At 35.5% G+C, this 19,713-nt stretch overlaps 1 protein-coding gene across 9 annotated transcripts in view; it reads left to right on the forward strand.

Moving 5' to 3' along the window:
• The window catches only part of PTPRK (protein tyrosine phosphatase receptor type K), a 578,471-nt gene that overhangs the window by 190,944 nt on the left and 367,814 nt on the right, over window positions 1–19,713 (forward strand). For all 9 annotated transcript variants that reach the window (XM_074397496.1, XM_074397495.1, XM_074397497.1 and 6 more), the window contains exon 3: window positions 15,380–15,651. In XM_074397496.1, the coding sequence (XP_074253597.1) occupies window positions 15,380–15,651 (272 nt within the window). The remainder of the gene's footprint in view (window positions 1–15,379; window positions 15,652–19,713) is intronic.

The following is a 19,713-nucleotide window of genomic DNA, read 5'->3' on the forward strand; positions in this document are numbered from 1 at the left end:
AGATATAAGAGCTTATGAAGAAAGTAGGAATAAAGGTTCTTAGGGGAGAAAAGAGAATACAAGCTTTGCAAGAAGGAGGAGCACACCAAGGCAAAAATGCTTATTGTCATTATAAACTGTGAACTGTTACGAGCTATGAGTTCCTGCTGGTGGTTCATGGCAAGTTAGCATTGCAAAGTTTTTATGAACCAAGTTTGTGAGGAATTTTCAGTGCCAGATGGAAGGTGTGGTTCTTACCTGTGCTTGAGCATGGAGTTAATTGCTTCAACCAATAGAATTGTGTTGTTACTGGTGAATGTATGTCAACATCACTGAAGCAATCACTGCCAGTTCCGTGTTTGAAGAGCTTAGTCACTGCTTGTAGGATCACTGTAAAGCAAAATAAGTTTTTGTTTGTTTATTTGTTTGCTTAGTAGTTCTTACGGAGATACTTGATAATATTGTAGTTAGAAGAAGAAACTGTTTGAGATATATTCTTGCTTATGGTTATTCGCAAGGGAGAGAAATCCGATCCTATCTGTGTGCTTGAGTTGCATCCATTTAGCTTATGACTGTTAATGAAAACCTGAAAGTATATCTCAATAGTAGATTGAACGATGTGACAGTGAAATTTTTGAAACTGTTGAAAGTTTCTTCTTTCCTCCTGTAAGAGAAAAATCACCTTCCATTTTCCCATCGCCTTGAGGTGGGGGAGGGACACCTGTGCTTGATTGTTGGTCAGCGCTCCAACTGTTACTTGTTTTGGCTGAAGTTATTTTTTATTTTAGTTTCTACAGTATACCCCAGAGGGAAGCTTTAAAAAATTAGTGTGGGAACTAAAGCTCTACAATTTCTCAATGTTTGTGTTTACTCATTGAGCCTTAAGTTAGCATTTATGAAAACATTAAAGTACAATTCTCAGTTGCTCTCAGGACAAAAAATAACGCTGTTGGAATTGAGGTCACTTGCATCATGCAGCTTTTCTGGTTATGTTTAAAAGGAATGTTTTGTTGAAGGAATATCTTTGGGTGTTTGTATTTGCTAAGACGAAGTTGAATTAATTGTATGCTACAATCAGAGAAGGATTTACATGATCTTCTTTTTCGTCACTGTTGGTCAATGTGGCATTTCATAATTGACCAGATGTGTTCTGGCTATTTTCTAAATTTTGTTTTTCAAAATAATAACTGTGTTGCTAGCACTGAAAATAGAATAGCTTATGTCAGAGACCTACGATATGATTTAGTATTATATTTTGCTCAATTATTGGGTACCAGTAATTCCATTAAATCTGCCTTAAATTAATGTAGACTCAGGGGACTTTACAAAGTTTTCAGGGTTTTTTTTTTAAAGTATATATTTTATACCAAAACCCTGAGCTCTAGAAGATTAATTATCTTGTGATCAAAAGCAACAGTCTCAAAATTTAAGGAGATGACACCATTCTCTTTTACTTTTTCATATCCTAGGACCTCAGTTTCTTTTATTATATTTGTATGGTTTATGAAGCTATCGGTGAGATGAAAAATAAAATAACCCTATTTTCTTTAGCACCGTGTTTTCTGCTTTTTTTCTCTCTTCTTCCCAGAACGTAACATTTTAAAGTGTAAGCACTTATTTCATCTCTTTTTTCTTCTACGACTTGAACTCTTTCCTTCATGTTGCTATGCCCGATCTCTCGTTGTTGTTGTTGTTGTTGTTGTTATCATTCCCTTTTGCTTTTATTTTTCTTTTCTTGTCTTAGAACCCCTAAGGCAGAGGTGTTTCAAACAAGCAGACCGATTTTTGGTTTAGGTGATAGTACTTTGTAAATAAAAATGTGAAATGATGTTTTTCCTTTGACAGTGTCCACTTCTGTAATCCTTGCAACAGTGCTCTCAAACAGTGCTTTTATTATATCTAAGACATTTTATCTGTTCTGGGCCTCCGATTTTTATCAGTAAAATAATAGAGATGACATGTGGTGGAAAGTGGCAGAACGTGGCTGTCAATTTAGGCCTCTGATTTCAGAGCCTGAATTCTTAACCATTTCTTTCACTCTTTTTTTTTTTTTTTTTTTTTTTTTTTTGAGGCATAGGATTGCTCTGACACGACACCCAGGCTGGTGTGCAATGGTGTGGTCTCAGCTCACTGCAACCTCCCCCTCCCCGTTTCAAGTGATTTTCCTGCCTCAGCCTTCCTAGTAGCTGTGATTACAGATGCCCACCATCACACCTGGCTAATTTTTGTATTTTTAGTAAAGACGAGGTTTCATCATGTTGGCCAGGCTGTCCTGGAACTTCTGACCTCTTTATCCACCCTCCTCGGCCTCAAAGTGCTGGAATTACAGGCATGAGCCACCACACCTGGCCTTAACCATTTCATAAACAGGAATATGCTTTCATTTGGATGATGGGGAGATTATGTTTTTCATTCCTTTTGAATATTTTGTAAAGTGTCTTTTATTGTAATTAAGAACTTTAGTGGACTTAAAGTTTAATAAAGGAAGAAACTTCTTTGGTTGTCAGTTAAACTGCCCCTATGACCTGATTATCCTTGTACCTGAGAACTGAGTTGGAAAATTTTGTTCAATCTGAACTCTTCTCTAACTGATCATTACTTGTCGTTTACTTATTCAGGAGCAGTTGCCATTGTTACAATTTTAAAATTGAATACTTATAATTGTTAATAGTTTTGAGTTACAGTAAGGCTTCGTTCTTGTACTTCTTGTACTAAAAGTACTTTAGTTCTTCTAGGTTATAGTTGTCTGAAAGGAACTTTCAGAATAGACTAGTTGAGTTGGATGGAAAGTTACATCATTCAGTACAACTACAGGCATACCTTGTTTTATTGCACTTTGCTTCATTATAGTTTTCAGATACTGCATTTTTACAAATTTAACATTTTGGTAATTCTTACAGTATTTGATTTTGTGTAACAAAATGTAACGTTTTGGTAATTCTCACAGTATTATTATTATATCTCTTATGGTGATCTGTGATCAGTGATCTGTGATGTTACTGTTGTAATTTTTTCATACATCATGAACAGCTCCCTTATAAGATGGTGACCTCCATTGATAAATGTTTATGTATTCAGACTGTTCTACCTGACAGCTGCTCTCATCTTTCCTTCCTCTCCTCAGCACTCTCTGTTCTCTGAGACACGATAATACTGAAATTAAGCCAATTAATAACTCTACGGTGGCCCTTTAGTGTTCAACTTAAAGAATAACAGCAGGTCTCTCACTTTAAATCAAAAGCTAGAAATGATTAAGCTTAGTGAGGAAGGCATGTCAGAAGCTAAGATAGGCTGATAGGTAGGCCTCTTGTGCCAGTTAGCCAAGTTTCAAATGCAAAGGAAAAGTTCTTGAAGGAAATTGAAAGTGCTACTCCAGTGAACACACAGATGATAAGAAAGTGAAACAGTCTTGTTGCTGACGATGAAGAAAGTTTTAGTAGTCTGGATAGAAGATCAAACCAGCCACAACATTCCCTTAAGCCAAAGCCTAATCCACAGCAAGACCATTAGCATTGAGGCAAGACCCTCTACTAGCAAAAAGACAACGACTTGCTGAAGGCTGAGATGGTTGTTAGCATTTTTTAAGCAATAAACTGTTGTAAAATTAAGGTATACATTTTTATATACCTTATATACCTTTTTAAAGACATGATGCTATTGCACACTTAATAGACTACAGTATTATTTAAATATAGCTTTAATATGCACTGGGAAACAAAAAGATTCATTTGACTCACTTTATTGCGATACTCATTTTATCACAATGGTCTGGAACCAAACCTGCAATATCTTTTTATGCTGGTATGTTAAAATAAAATTTTGATACCTTCAGACATAATGTGACTACTGAGTAGAATATTTTTACTTTGGGAATATTCATTTACATGGAAATCATAGACAGTTGTACACTCATTCTGTTTAGACCTTCAGTTCTGGTCTTTAATTTTTAGGTGTTGAAGTCTATCCAGACAACAGGTGGGAACTGTTAGCATAATTTTTAGTCTTCAGGCAGTTTCCGGGGACTAACTTTTCTTACCTTTCATTGTTCGTTTCAATCTTGGATCTTTTGAAAAGGTGAGTGATGATTACCAAATTGACCACAGGACAAAGATTTTCTTGACTTTCGGGATCATGTAACTCTGATTATTTTTTCTTAAGTTGCTTTTCATTTTAGCAGCCACTTCTCAAAACATTTCACTACCATGTAACATAAAGGCTATTCAGGTTGGATAGCTGTAAGAGAGTGCCAGGATTTCAGAAATTGGAGAAATCTTAAAACAAGAGTTCTTAAACTCAGATCTATGAGTCCTTTAAAATTGTTGGTGAAGTAAGTGTGTGTATTTCTGGGATTGGGCATTGAGGCAACAATACTTTAAATTTACTGCAGATTTCAAAGAGAGAGTGAGAGAGGGAGGGTTAAAGAGGAATAGGAAGGATAGGACTGAGAAAGAGCCTTGACTCAAAACATGGGGCTGAAAGGGGTTAGAAAGAGTTGTGAAGGGAAAGGTTAAGAAAGATTATGAAGGTTAAGTGCCACTAAATTGGAAGTTTTTAAGTGTACTGCCCTTTAACATTGTCATCTCATTTTTAAACTTCAAAAGGGTTCTCTTCATATATTTTCTAGTTTTATTTTCTTTACTGTTTGGTGGAGAAAGGAATTAATATGTCTAAAAGAATAAGTATTGAGGACCCATCTCTTCCTCTCATCAGTGTGCCTGGAGTTCATCTCATTTAGTCCTCACACAAGTCCTCAGTGGGGTGGACCCTTCAAGATGAGGAAACGAGACAGAGGTTAAATTATTTGCCCAGTTTAGACAAGTAAATAGATGTATAGGAAGTAGGGAAAACTGGAGTCCTGGAAGGTATTGGAAAGGAAACCACAACCTATTATAAAATTAGCCACTTTTAAAAAGGAAACATATGACAGTAATCCTTTTAACAATTTATGACCTATGCCATAAAGGTGAAACCGGAAATTACGATCGACAAAGTAATGGCCGAGTACTTGCCTTTTTTCCTCCCTAAGATGTAGTAGGGGAAGCGGATTAAACTACAGAACAGTGCTTGGCCAAGTTTCTAAATCTTCATGTGTAGTAGGTAAATTTCACGAGGACACCAGCTTCCCAAGAAGGAGAAATGTTCTACCTTCTATTTCATTTTAGTTTTTTTGCGTTGCCCAAATTTTTTTAGAAGCTATTATCTGAAATGCATACATTCTTCTATTTTCAAATGTAAGCTGGGTACCTAGAACAAATATAGAGCCCATACTCAGAGAGTAAGAGAAACTTTGTCCTTCAGACCGTGAATGAAATGGGTTTATATTTTTATAAGGCAATGGGAGGGACATTTTAGGGAGACTAAAGTTGTTGGAAGGAGACTCCAGCAAAGATGCAAATGTAGTTCTTTTGTTTTAGAGTTTGGGGGGCAAGTTTACTTTTTCTATCTTTTTCTGACATTTTGTAGTATGTGCCTCATACTGTCTTTTAGAAACAAACTGTATGATGTAGGGGATAGACTTCCCTTAGAAGAGAAGCATTAAGAATTAATAGAATGTGAAAGCTTGAAGAATTAAAAATAGACTGTACCCAAATGCCCAATGATGATAGACTGGATAGAGAAAATGTGGTACATATACACCATGGAATATTACGCAGCCATCAAAAACGATGAGATCACGTCCTTTGTAGGGACATGGATGAACCTGGAAACCATCATTCTCAGCAATCTGACACAAGAGCAGAAAATCAGACACCGTATATTCTCACTCATAGGCGGGTGTTGAACAATGAGAACACATGGACACAGGGAGGGGAGCACTACACACTGGGGTCCGTTGGGGGGAAATGGGGGAGGGACGGGGGGTGGGAGGTGGGAAGAGATAGCATGGGGAGAAATGACAGATACAGGTGAGGGGACGGAAGATAGCAAACCACACTGCCTTGTGTGTACCTATGCAACAATCTTGCATGTTCTTCACATGTACCCCAAAACCTAAAATGCAATAAAAAAAAATAATAATAAAAAGAAAAAAGAAGAAAGAAAAAGAAAGAAAAAAATAGACTGTATAAAAAATGATGGCACTGATGTCTGTCTTACCAAATTAATGAAATATTTTAGGGGTATTCTCAAGATTGAAAACTTTGCTTAACATCTTCCAAATTGTACCTTTTTTTTTCTCTCTTCAACTATCTCTGAAAAAAACAATACTTAAAAAAATTCTTTTTTGTTTACCTTCAGTGGAGCTTGCTGAGAGTTTATAGGTTGCAAAGTTCCTCTGTTAGGGGCTGGCGAGGCCAAAGAGGTTTCTAATTTTAAAAAGCTTGCACTAGGGTTTCGAAGATGCATAGACAGATATGGTATATTTTGTACATAAACGAGCATTATGTAAGTGCTATGGGAATGCAGAGCAGGAAACAGAAATAGATAGCTGTCTGACTTTTTAATAAAAACATCCAACTTCAAACTGAATACTCCAGACCTTGTTGTAGATTTTTGGATGCACACCATACATGAAATCCCAACTTTTCATGGCGTTTTTCAGTTAAGTAAACAAAAATTCAGTAAGTGGCAAGTGCTATAAAGGATATAATAAAAAGTGATACGTTAAAAAGAATCTTAGAAGGAACTATTTTATTTAACAGACTTAGGAATGCTTCACCCATAGGTGAATGATGAAAATCAGCCAGCTGAGGACAGAGCATTTCAGAGGACAGTCCAGTGCAAGGAGACTGAGACAAGCATAAGCTTAGTTTTTTTTTTTTCTTAAGACAGAAGAAAGCCCACTGTATCTAGAACATCTTTTGTAAGGGAAGAGAGGTGTAGGAAATGATGACGTTGGAGAGGAAAGCAGGCACCAGATCATATTGAAGCTGAGGGGTGAGCTAAAGAGTTGGGATTTTATTCTCAATGCAATGTGAGGATGAGAAAATATTTTTTAAAAAATTAACCTGGCTGTCTCTCAGAAATGATTGTAGGGCTGCTAGTGCAGTAATCATAAAACTTGCTAGTCTTTCATTCTATTTGTCCCTATGCAAGGTAATAGGAGTTTGGTAAAACTAGTGAATATGAAGAGACGTGAATGGATTGAGGAGAGAGTTTGGAAGTAAAAACTGTAAGAATTGCTAGTTAGTTACAAGGCGGAAGTGGAGAAAACGGAAAAATCAGACTGATTCCTAGTTTGATTCCTGAGTCCTTAGTTTTAATAATTGGGTATATTTGTTGCCACTTAATCAGATGAAAAAAAATGGTGGTAGGAGAAGAGGAAATGAAAAGATGGAAGATATGAAAAGGAGGGTGATGGTGTTGCCTTCAGCAGAAAGGTAATAGCAACAGAAATACGTAGAGACATTAATTTTATAACAAAGAAAAAAAAAATATCCCAGATGGGCTGAGACCCAAATCATGATTTCATTTGTCACTCTTCTTTCTAATTACAGATCCTGATTATTGCTTCTTAAGCTGCCTGAGCATGAAACAATATTATTTTATAGTGTCTTTAGTTTTTTCACACCAACAGTTTCTGGCAAGTTCTTTGTTACTACTGGGAAAATCTCACTCAATGCCAAGAGCTAACTGTTTTGCACAGTGCGTTGGTGCTTTGGTAGCTGTTCAAAATGGTCTTAAGAACACATAAAAATACTTTTCCTATGAGGATATAATATTACTTAGTCCTCTGTACTCTTCTGCTCATACATAACAATCAGATTCTCTGATGGTGGGAGTGTAAAGTGGGAGAAAGCACTTTGTGACGGTTAATTTTATGTGTCAATTAGACTCAGCGATAGGGTTCCTGGATATTTGGTTAAACATTATTTCTGGGTGTATGTATGGGGGTGCGGTGGGGGTGTTTCTGGATATGATTAACATTTGAAATGGTACACTGAGTAAAGCAGATAGCCTTTTTCAATGTGGGTGGGCCTCATCCAACCGCTTGAAGTGTTCAGTAGAATAAGGAGAAAGAACTCCCCTTGTGTCTGTCTACCAGCTGGGACATCAGTTTCCTGCCTTTGGACTTGGATTGAAACTTACACCACTGGCTCTTTTGGTTATTGGACTCAGACTTGGACTTGAACTGGAATTTATAACCATTGGCTCTGCTACTTCTCAGGCCTTTGGGCTCAGGTTGGAATTATACCATCAGCTCTCCTGAGTCTGGACTCCTCAGATTCCGCAATCATATGACCCTATTCCTTACAATAAATCTCTTTATACACACACACACACACACACACACACATATACACACACACACATGTGTGTGTGTGTGTGTGTATGTGTGTGTGTATTTATCTATATATTCCTTTTCTCTGGAGAACCCTGACTAATGAATCCCTTGTACTAGGGTAGAAAATGTCAGCTTTTTTCATATTCATTCTTCTGACATCCAACACTCCTGTGAAGGGTTTGTTTTCTAACTGATTTTATAGAATACATCTTTATTCTCTGAAGAGACTGAATGAGTGAAATAGACTCAATATAAATAAAAGCACTAATAATGTTTTCATTAGAGTAGGGCGATGAAACAAATTATGTATATTAAAATATAGGGTTCTCTACCTGTGATCCTTTCTACATGTGAAAGAATATGGACATCTGTAGACCCTCATACTCTTTTGGGTGATCCTTGAGGTCAAAATTGTTTATCAGTAGCACTGAGATACTGTTTTCCTTGTTTCTGTTTCATTTTCTCATGAATTTATGAAAGAATTTCCCCGAGGTTACATAGTGAATGATACCACAACAGATTGAAAGATGAAGTAAAAATGAGAATCTAATTGTCTTTTATTGAGTCAGACACTAAAGAGATTTGCAAAAAGTAAAACAATGCCTATCTTCTTACTATCTTTTTTTGTTTGTTGTGGGAAATGATTATTTTTCATGAAAATATGTTAGTAAATTATGAGATCATTGCTAATCTTAAACAAATTAATTCTTTAGAAATTTTTCCATTTTATTTTCTAATATGGTCAATATTGATTTAACTCAGAAACAAAAGCTGCTTGATATCTTCAATACTACTTACAAGTATAAAGGGGTCCTGAGACTAAAACATTTGAAAACGTTTGTTCTAATAGAAGGTTTCTTATATATACCAAGTGGCTATGACAAATACATTACATATGTACTTCCAAACATTATACTATTTCACTAAGTCATTATGTTTGGAAGCAGCATAAACTAGTTTTATTTGTTTTTCTTTTTGTTGTTGTTTTGACATTTTCTGGTAATTTATCTCATATATAGTTAGAGCTAGCGTTTCCTCAACTGTTAATATTATTAACTACTGTCCTTGTCTCCTCATTCAATTGGTAATCTAACTAATGAGGTAACAAGTGTATATTAAACTTCTACTGTATGCAAAGCGCTTGTTAGATAGAGTACCAGTTATCAATTTATTACCCTAGAGCTTAAGATTTACCCTTCATTACCTGCTCGTCATAGTAGCACTTGACCCTTAAATGGTTCTGCTTTACAGCTGGCACTGTGTTAAGCTTTGTCAGAAGAGGGCACTGGAGGGACACTTAAGAAAGAAGGAGCGTCTGTTTTTGGTTGAATTGTGATCCTACGTTTGTTTTTGATTGGTAGTACTGCATAGCGGACAGAGCTGTGTGCATGTATTGTGCATGGTCCCTCAGTGAGCTTGTAGCCCCCAGCCTGGCCTGGTGACCACCTTGCTGCACACACATACCCCAGGCCTCAGGCCATTCGGCTGCAGGGAGGATGTGTCCTGTTTTCCCTGCTTCCCTAGAGCAGAACTGGCTCTGGCCTGAGTGACCCAGAAGACTTGATCATCCTGTGAGCTGCAACTGTACCTTCTTTAAGGAAATCTGATTCTCAGCAACCTCCTCTCTCTACATTTGTTTCTTTCTTGGGTACTTTGATTGTTCTTTAAGGTTTTCCTCACAGCTTTAAAGTTTCTACCCTCTTTTAGGTAGGAATTCTTTATGTTACATTTTCACTGTGAAATTTACTGTGTGGCTTCACTCTTCTGATTGGACTCTGAATAAGTCAAGTGCCAAGAGAACGTAATTACCCTTTTAAGGGTGACAAATAATATCTATATGAATCATTTAAAATTGGCACAAAATCACTGTATAATTGGGAGCCAGAATTAGACATTTAGAAACTGTGAGACAGTTCGAGGAAAGAAAACTGGCATGGTGTGTGGAGAAAATAGTGAGGGGTCTGTCAGATTGGAGAATGTGGTTTGTGAGGAGAACTAGGAGGTAAAATGGCCAAAGTTACTTTGGAATAAGATCATGGGAGGTTGTGAATACTAAGCAGAGAAGTTGAAATTTTTCTTTTAGTTTATAAGGCAGATTCAATAGATTTTGAATAAGAACTGACAATACAAATATTATGTTAGTGTACTAAACTATACCAACGCATACATATATAAAGGAGTTTTAGAAAAAAGTATGGAAGTCTATTTATCATTAATTATTTTCTTTGCTATTAATGCAGTTTCCCATGTTAATACATTATTCATAGAACAGTAGCTTAAAGATAAAACAGTCATTATTATATAAAATCCATATGACATTACATATTCATCTAGATATTAGATTATGTTATTTTCCTTGGCCATTCTTTTTAGTAAAAACTGTCATTTGTTTTAAGTCTTCTCTGCCTTTCTCTTTTTTAATGAGTTGAAATAAGAAGTGCTCAATTCTATATTGTGTGTTATTTTTTTTTTTTTTTGAATGCCAGGATGCTGTTAATCTGTAGGATACAAATAGGATTTATTTTTAAAAGACTAAAAACACCTACCTGTGTTTATTTACTAAGTATTTATCATTGTTCATTTGATGTTCCTCTTGTAAGATAGTATTCATTTAGTTTCTGTTTGAATAAAAAATGTGCAAATCTAGTGCCTATTAATTATAGAACTCTCAGAAACTGTACATATGCAAAAACTTTTTTAAAAACCTAGAAGACAATTACAGCCCATCAGATAATATACTGTTAAGATTTTGCTGTATATTTTTCAAGTCATATGTACAAGTTTATGTGTGTGCCTTTGTGAATACACATACATTTACACAGATGTATTTATTTAACATAGATATGTATTTTTCATAAGTGGGTGTAATATTTTATAACCTGCATATTTTAGTTAACGTATTGTGAATATCTTCCACAAAATGTTTTAAAATAATACAATTCTTAATGACTACATTATTGTTCATTAAATTGATGTGACAAATTACTGATTACTGAACATTGAGAATAGTTAATTTTCTCCATTTTAAATAGTGTAATGAATTAGGAATCTTTTAAAGCTGTTTCTTTTATATATACCTGATTAATTATCTAGTATACATTTGTAGACATGGAATTGCCAGATCAGAAGGTATAAATCTCTCTTTATTTTAACTTCTGGGACACATGTGCCAAACATGCAGGTTTGTTAACACAGGTATACATGTGACATAGTGGTTTGTTGCACCCATCAACCCATCATCTGCATTAGGTATTTCTCCTAATGCTATCCCTTCCCTCCCTGCCCCCCACCCCCTGACAGGCCCTGGTGTGTGATGTTCCCCTCCCTGTGCCTATATTTTCTCATTTTTCAACTCCCACTTATGAGTGAGAACATGTGGTGTTTCGTTTTCTGTTCCTGTGTTAGTTTGCTGAGAATGATGGTTTTCAGCTTCATCCATGTCCCTGCAAAGGACATGAACTCATCCTTTTTTATGGCAGCGAAGTATTTGATGGTGTATATGCCACATTTTCTTTATCCATTCTATCATTGATGGGCGTTTGCATTGGTTTCATGTCTTTGCCATTGTGAATAGTGGTGTTGCAATAAAGATATGTGTGCATGTGTCTTTATAGTAAAATGATTTATAATTCTTTGGGTATATACTCAGTAATGGGATTGCTGGGTCAAATGATATTTCTGGTTCTATATTCTTGAGTAATTGCCACACTGTCTTCTGCAATGGTTGAACTAATTTACACTTCCACCAACAGTGTGAAAGTGTTCCTATTTCTCCACATCCTCTCCAGTATCCGTTGTCTCCAGATTTTTTAATAATCGCCATTCTAACTGACGTGAGATGGTATCTCAATGTAGTTTTGATTTGCATTTCTCTAATGACCAGTGATGATGAACATTCTAAGTGACACGAGGTGGTATCTCATTGTGGTTTTGATTTGCATTTATTAATGACCAGTGATGGTGAGCTTTTTTTCATATGTTTGTTGGCTACAGAAATGTCTTCTTTTGAGAAGTGTCTGTTCATATCATTTGCCCACTTTTTGATGGTTTTTTTTTTCTTGTAAATTTGTTTAAGTTCCTTGTAGATTCTGATATTAGCCCTTTGTCAGATGGATAGATTGCAAAAATTTTCTCCCATTCTGTTGCTTGCTGGTTCACTCTGATGATAGTATATTTCGCTATGCAGAAGCACTTTAATTTAATTAGATCCCAGTTGTCTATTGTGGCTTTTGTTGCCATTGCTTTTGGTGTTTTAGTCATGAATATCTCTTAAAGGTTTTTGATGTCAAATTGCTCTCTGCACAGGTTACACTTAAAATAAACAAAAAGCATATATAGTTTTCTTTGTCCTGAATGATATATTTGAGAACTCTATTGCTCAAGAGACTGTAAGGAATATTTGTAAGGCCATGTTAAATAAGTTGTATTGATTAAAAGCTAATACATTCTATGTGTATGAATATAGATGTTTCATTAAGCCTTGAGATAACTAAACTCTTGTTCGAAATCTGAGGAATTAGTTATCTGGTGACAGAACAATTGTAAATAAGCTTAAATTATAACATAAAGGTTGAGGAAAGTGCATATTGTGTTATTTCCCAAGTCTAAGAATTGGGTGACAGTTTTTCTGGGAGACTACAGAAGTAATTTTTAGATGTTGATAAGAATAGCATGGTATTTTCTGTGTTTGGGGTGTTAGAAGGGAACCTTGTGTCAGACAGGCAGCTCCCTCCATAGTGCTTACTGGGTAAATTGCCATTATATCAAGTAAGTAGGCAGAAGGATTTAGATGGCTTTTTGGTGCTAGTGCTTGCTTCTTCCTTTCTGGAACTGTGTAATAAATGCATTATTATTCCAGAGCACTCAGAGATGTGGCAGTAGTAAGGCATCATTCAAAGAGGGCCATTTAGCAGAAACATCCTATAGAGATGAATTATCAACACTATTTTTCTTTATTATTTAACTTGCTTGAAATGCTGAAATAGTGTAGACATGCTTTTATTTTGTGACTTTTGTCTTCCTAATGATTAAATGGATAATGCCTACAAATGAATATACTTTGCCCATTCTGTTTCCTTGATAAGAAAAATAATTATTGTAGCTTAAGAGTGCAACTGACTGAAAATTCCTAAATGGTCTTTATAGTAAATATTGTGCTATATAATTAAAATGTGACACAAAGCATATTTTTACTCCAAACTTTATTATATAACAGGAGAAAATGAGTATTAAAAAGCCAGTAAATCATTTAGAGACGACTCCTTTAAAATTGACATTCAGAAGCCATAATTGATGCAGACCTCTAAAGATAATTTAAATGCACTACTGCTATAATATTCCATTGGGAGGAAAAACCTGTTAAAATAGTGGAGAAATATGCTACAGGTTTGTGAAGATGCTGAGGCTCAATAACAAACACTAAGTAACTTATCTTAGATCTCAAGGCTGGTCCTCATTAAGAGCAATAATTGGTCTGCTATGCAGTGGTGAGTCTGAAAGACATCTTGCTAAATCAGCCATTGACTTCAGAATGTGAATATAATAAAGAATAGAAACATCCTGCTTTTATAAAGTGGGTTGAGATCCAGGATATCCTGTTTAAAAATAAAGATATAATCTCTCCAGAATACATGTAGACAGTTATTCTATTTATGTGCCATCTGTGAGACTCAGAAAGAGAAAAAAGAGAATCCTAGCTTACAAGAGAAGATGGGAACTAGGAAAATGAAGTGAACAATAATATCAGCCACTATCTCTATGATCTGTTTATTCAGTAATTTTATTTTACTAAAGTGTTATAGAAATCTTCCCAAAAGCTCTGAACCAGAAATCTTTCCAAAGCTCTCTACCACTCAGTGGAATTGGTCACATTTGAAATTTGGCTTCTCAAACAGTTGATGTCATCCTCTCTGCCATGATTTGCATCTGTTGTTGAGGGTTAATTGAACTAGTTAGACTGGTAGTAATTGAGTGTTTAATGTTTCATGTGTACAAATTTTGGGGAGGGAATACAGAAGATTGATTCAGGAAGAGAAGATCAACTGTAACTCTTGTAACACTGGGTTCTGTAACACTACATCTGATATATTTTGGTTGAAATTACTCCCTAGCAAAGAAAAAAGATGTTTTACAACAAAACTTGTGTTGTGTCTTCGGTGTAATAAATAGGTATATATGCATTTTTGTGATATGTGTCTTTGTTAAATTTCATAATGACATGAGAACAATTGGTTGTTTTACTAGAGAGTGTTCTGGGACTAAAAGCAGCACCCGATGTTCAAGTATCATTTTTGTAGTTTGTCACTATTTGACCTTTGCCTGCAATGGAAAGTCTGTATGTGAGCTAAGAGAGTGGGAGTCTTTATGTCCTATGCCTCCATGTGATAGATAACCAATGAACACTTGTTAAGTCAAAGGGAATGGAGTAGATTGGTGATTTTAAACTGGTTTTCTTGTATCTCTACAAGAGTATAGGGACTATTATGTAATTAGGGCCAATAGCAGAGGTGATTAGCTGACAGCTTAGTGGGTGAGACTCCACGTGGGGAAATCTACTATGTCCTGATCCTCAGCTCTAGGCATTTTTAACTTTAACCCTTATACTGACACTACAAAGTATCCTCATTCCATGGACTGAGGTTTAAAGTTAGTATGTTACAAATTGTCACATGACTTGTATATGTGATGATCTTGCAATATGAAATTAGAAATGATTCTGTTGTCTGCACTCTAAGCACATCTCCCTGCCATAATATTCTGGATAGTGAAAAAGAAAGGTACCCTCTATGTAAACCAGGCCAATAAGGTATCATATTTGTGTCTATATATATTTTTATATTAAAATGCTTGTGTCCAGTAAGACCAGAGGTTTAGAGTGAGATCTGGATTTGAACCTGGCTTTGAGTATTACCAGTTGTGCCTCAATTTTCTAAGTTGTAAAATAAGATAATAACAGGTTATTGTGGAGACGAAATAAATTAATAATGTGTACTTTGAACATTGTTCTCTAGTAAGAATTCGTCTACTTATTTGATTGATATATTTCTATGGCTACGTTTGGAAAACAATCTTTTTGAGTTAAATTTAATGTTCAGAATGGATTGGCATATTTTTATTGTTATATGTTCACTTTAGCTATATATCTCTTTAGCTTTATTATTTGTAATGTCATTGCAGGTTCCTATATGATAGTGGACTCTTCAGATCATGACCCTGGAGAAAAAGCCAGACTTCAGCTGCCTACAATGAAGGAAAACGACACTCACTGCATTGATTTCAGTTACCTGTTATATAGCCAGAAAGGGCTGAATCCTGGCACTTTGAACATATTAGTTAGGGTGAATAAAGGACCTCTTGCCAACCCAATTTGGAATGTGACTGGATTCACCGGTAGAGATTGGCTTCGGGCTGAGCTAGCAGTGAGCACCTTTTGGCCCAATGAATATCAGGTAATCATATGTACTTTTCTGGTGTATGTTTTGATGTCATCAGATCTCACTGTATAAGTAATACACTGATATAAATATGCATCTCATGGTAATAAGAGATTACCCCTCTTTCTTCTCTCAGCCCCTGTTGATTTTATGTTTCTGTGACTGAGTTTATATGCTCTAACAAAAAAAGGCCCGTTTACTAGTTTGGAGAGTTTGTTCAGGAACTCTCACTATGAGGTTCAGTCCCTGGAAACTGTTATCTCTTTAAAAGGTCAGTTTTGTGTTAGACCTTGAGATTTAAACTTTTAAAGAACTTGTGTCTTTGTAGCTTATTTTAAAGCCTAATGAGAATGCATTTATGTAAAAGCATATTTTATGATGGTCAGAGAGCAGTATGTAAACTAACAGTTTTATTTCTGCCTTCTAAAAATAAATTCTTTAAGTTAGGTTTGTCCTTATTCTTGAAGAACAAAGAAATGCTTAGCTTTAGTTGCTTTGTCTTCAGTTAATTTTTCTATTTTATTAAAAGCCTCCTACATTGGAGCCATGGTTCCTTGAGTAAGATTTTCAGTTCAAGGTTATGTGTCTATTGAGTTTTCAATGGATTTTCATTAGGTACTAGTTAATTCCATTATTCTGGAGCATAAAGATGTTTCTTTTCAGTCTGGGAGAGCTGTCTGCTTGTTCAGGGCTCACAGCCTCAGGAGGACTGCATGTATGACATGACATGGTAAGTAGGTGTATGACATGTATGGTAAGTAAGTAGTTCCGTGCAAGAAACTAATGCTAGAGAACTTGTGGCAACATCAGTGGGTTGACAAAAGTGGGTTGATGGCTGTCATCTCCTGGTCACTCTCACAATGCATTATTCTTATACTGATTTCATAAGAATCTGTCATAGGAGCTTTAACATAGCATTGGAAAGAAGCTCTGATTCAGCAGAATAAAATTATCTACGGAGTCAGCCTCCACAAAACAAGTTAAAGCCCCAAATAAAAATTAATCGTCTAGCAAACTCATTTAAAAAGTGGGTTTTGAAGTCAGATTGCCTGTATTCAACCCTGTTCACAACTTGTTTCCTGTGTACATAGTTCTTTAAGGAATCAGACTGTTAGTTGTACCTTAAGACAACAACAACATAGAAGTAAATGATAAATGCAGGAAATAATCTATGGTATACTTTTTCCTCATAACTAAGAAATAACATACATCGTTTTTTTAAGTTGTTAAAGATCTATCTTTGAATCACTGATGTTAATAGTATTTTCCTATGACACAGATTAGTGCGGTGTTAATTCTACTGTTAAGTTACAGTATTTTAAACTGGATGAATAGTTCTTTGTTCAGTTTCATTTTGCATGGCAAAACCCCCTTCATTATATGTGCTTGCGGTGTATTTAAGCAAGAAGTGCAGAAAGTGCCTGGGTGAGTTTTAGCCTGGCCAGTGAGATCATTTTGGAGACGTTTTGACAGAGAAAAAGATAACTAAATAAATACATGGAACCTGTGGGTAAATGTCTCATTGTTGTAGATTAAAATTTGAGCCATTGCTAATTTCCTAAGTGATTATTTTGCTCTCATGTCTTTTTCCTTAACTTGCAAAACTTAATGAGAGCAAACAACAGAGTACTTTTTATTCATGTGCTTAGTGCTCAGTAAATTACTTTTTTATCAATTCAATCATTTAGATTATTAGTTGTACCTGTATATTGATTGTTAGAAATAACCAACATAACATAAACTATATTTATGTGCTTTTTTTTTCTCTTGGAAAGTAACCTGAAAAACATTAAATCTCCCATACATTTTGATAGCTTTCAAAATCAAATACCTGTCAAGTGTTTGGTAGGTGCTGGTTTGCAGACAAAACATGGTAGAATTTTTCTGGTAGGTGTTTTAGGTGTTGATGTCTCTACATTTAAAGACAAACTCAACTGCTTTACATAGCAGATATCAGAGGACAGTTTGGAGATTCCACAAGGAAATTTGGAGGCCTAATTTCTATTCTTGTTTAAGAAAAGAACCACTTAATATGTATACAGAGGCATGTGTCAGACTTGCTTTACATAGGTACACACTTACCTGTAGAAGTTTCTTTTCTCTCTTATTAAGCTTTGTCAAATAATTGAATAAAGTTTCAGAAATATTTCATATAATTTTTAAAAAAAAATTTAAGCAAAAAAGTATTAAAGAAAATAATGTTATCTTTAGTGAAGAAACAATGCCATCTGACTGCTTTGACCATAAAACAATTTAGTCGTGACCCCTGTGAAACATCTGACTTTGTGTTAAACATCTTAGACTTGCCAAAATGAATTAGCTTCACATTGTAGACTAACTTAACCAGGAGTTGACCCATTGAATTTCATTATTTAGTATTTCATACTTCATTTTGGGCATGATTTATGGAGATCTGTTTGTTCTGACAATAATTAATCTTCTTCAAGGTTTGTTCAACTCATGAATGGATGAGAATACTGGCTACGTTGAATAGCAGATTGTGTTTTTCATTCCAGCTGCCTTTTAGCAAGTCAAGGGCATCATTTGCCTTGACTACATTTTACGAGAGGGTTATGATCAGTTGTAAATTATCCTTTGCTTTATCAACTCTAGAACTCGCCTCAAGAATTTTCTGAAAACGCACATTTATTGTTAAGATTGGGGGAAAATTATGACAAAATGCAGATACTGAAGTACCACTCACTTAGAAATTGTACCAGCTAGGCCAGGTGCGGTGGCTCACACCTATAATCTCAGCACTTTGGGAGGCTGGGGTGGGCGGATCACTTGAGGTCAGGAGTTCGAGACCAGCCTGGCCAACATGGTGAGACCCTGTCTCTACTAAAAATACAAAAATTAGCAGGCCTGGTGGTGTGTGCCTGTAATTCCAGGTACTCAGGAGGCTGAGGCAGGAGAATCACTTGAACCCGAGAGATGGAGACTGTGGTGAGTCAAGATTGTGCCACTGCCCTCCAACCTGGGTGATGGAGCAAGACTCTCTCTCAAAAAAAAAGAGAAACTCTACCAGCTAAACTTCAGGATACTGAATATGTGATATATTATATTAAGTAATATATGTTAAAAATACCTAGTTAAAAAAAGAATAGCTTATAAAAGTCAGCATTATTATTGCTTTATGTTCCCTATTTTCCTAAGCTATAGTCATTTTATTTTAATCTTAGCCTTGTTTGCATGGTGCTGTGGAAAAAAAATCATAAATAAGTGCTATATTTTAGTGGAGAAGCACAGATAAACCCTTTTGGAAGTTTAGAGGATAGAGAGATTATTGTTCTGTCCAGGAGAACCAAGGGAGAAGCAAAAATTTGATGGAGGTTTGATATTTGAATCTTCTCTTGAAGATAGGTGAGGAAGGATCAATGTACACAGGGTGAAGAATTTGTAAGGAAAATCACCAAGGCAAAGTAATTTGAAATTTTAGTAGGTGTTGAGAGCCACTGACAAGTTTAGCTTAGTTTTTTTTTTTTTTCCTTTTTGCCACTGTCGTGATATAATCCTGGTCTACTTAACAAATTTACTAGTCATTGTCCATTTGTATTTTTTTATTTAGTTTCTTCTTTTGAAATTTTTGGATCATTCCTTAACATCTTGTTATTAGTTAACTTAGTGTGGTTCTTAAAGAATATCCCCATTTTCTTTTATTTTGAAAGCATGGCATTCTTTTCAAGTTTTTCATTTATTGTAACGTCTATCAGACTCATATTGTGAGGTCACATCATGCCAGCCCCTGGGGATGTACAGGCAAAGTCCCTCTTCTCATGAAACTCACAGTCTGGCTTTGCACTGTAAGAGATAAAAATGTAAATCAGATGTTTGCTCTGCTCTTAAGGAGCCTGGTCCAGATGGGAAATGTGAGATATACATAGATACAACTTGAAATACCATAGCGATTGTTAAATGACATAAGAGAGGTAAATATAAAAGGTAGTGGGGAAAGCAAAAACTAAAGATAGTTTAGTTTCCAAAGTAATTTGAAGCAGAAATGAGACTAGAATTCTTTTCTGTTGCTTCCTCTATTCCTAGATGCTTTCCACTGTACTATGTATTTTTTCTTAAATC

The sequence above is a fragment of the Saimiri boliviensis genome, chromosome 4 (genome assembly GCF_048565385.1).
Source record: "Saimiri boliviensis isolate mSaiBol1 chromosome 4, mSaiBol1.pri, whole genome shotgun sequence".
In the NCBI taxonomy this organism is placed as follows: domain Eukaryota; kingdom Metazoa; phylum Chordata; class Mammalia; order Primates; family Cebidae; genus Saimiri; species Saimiri boliviensis.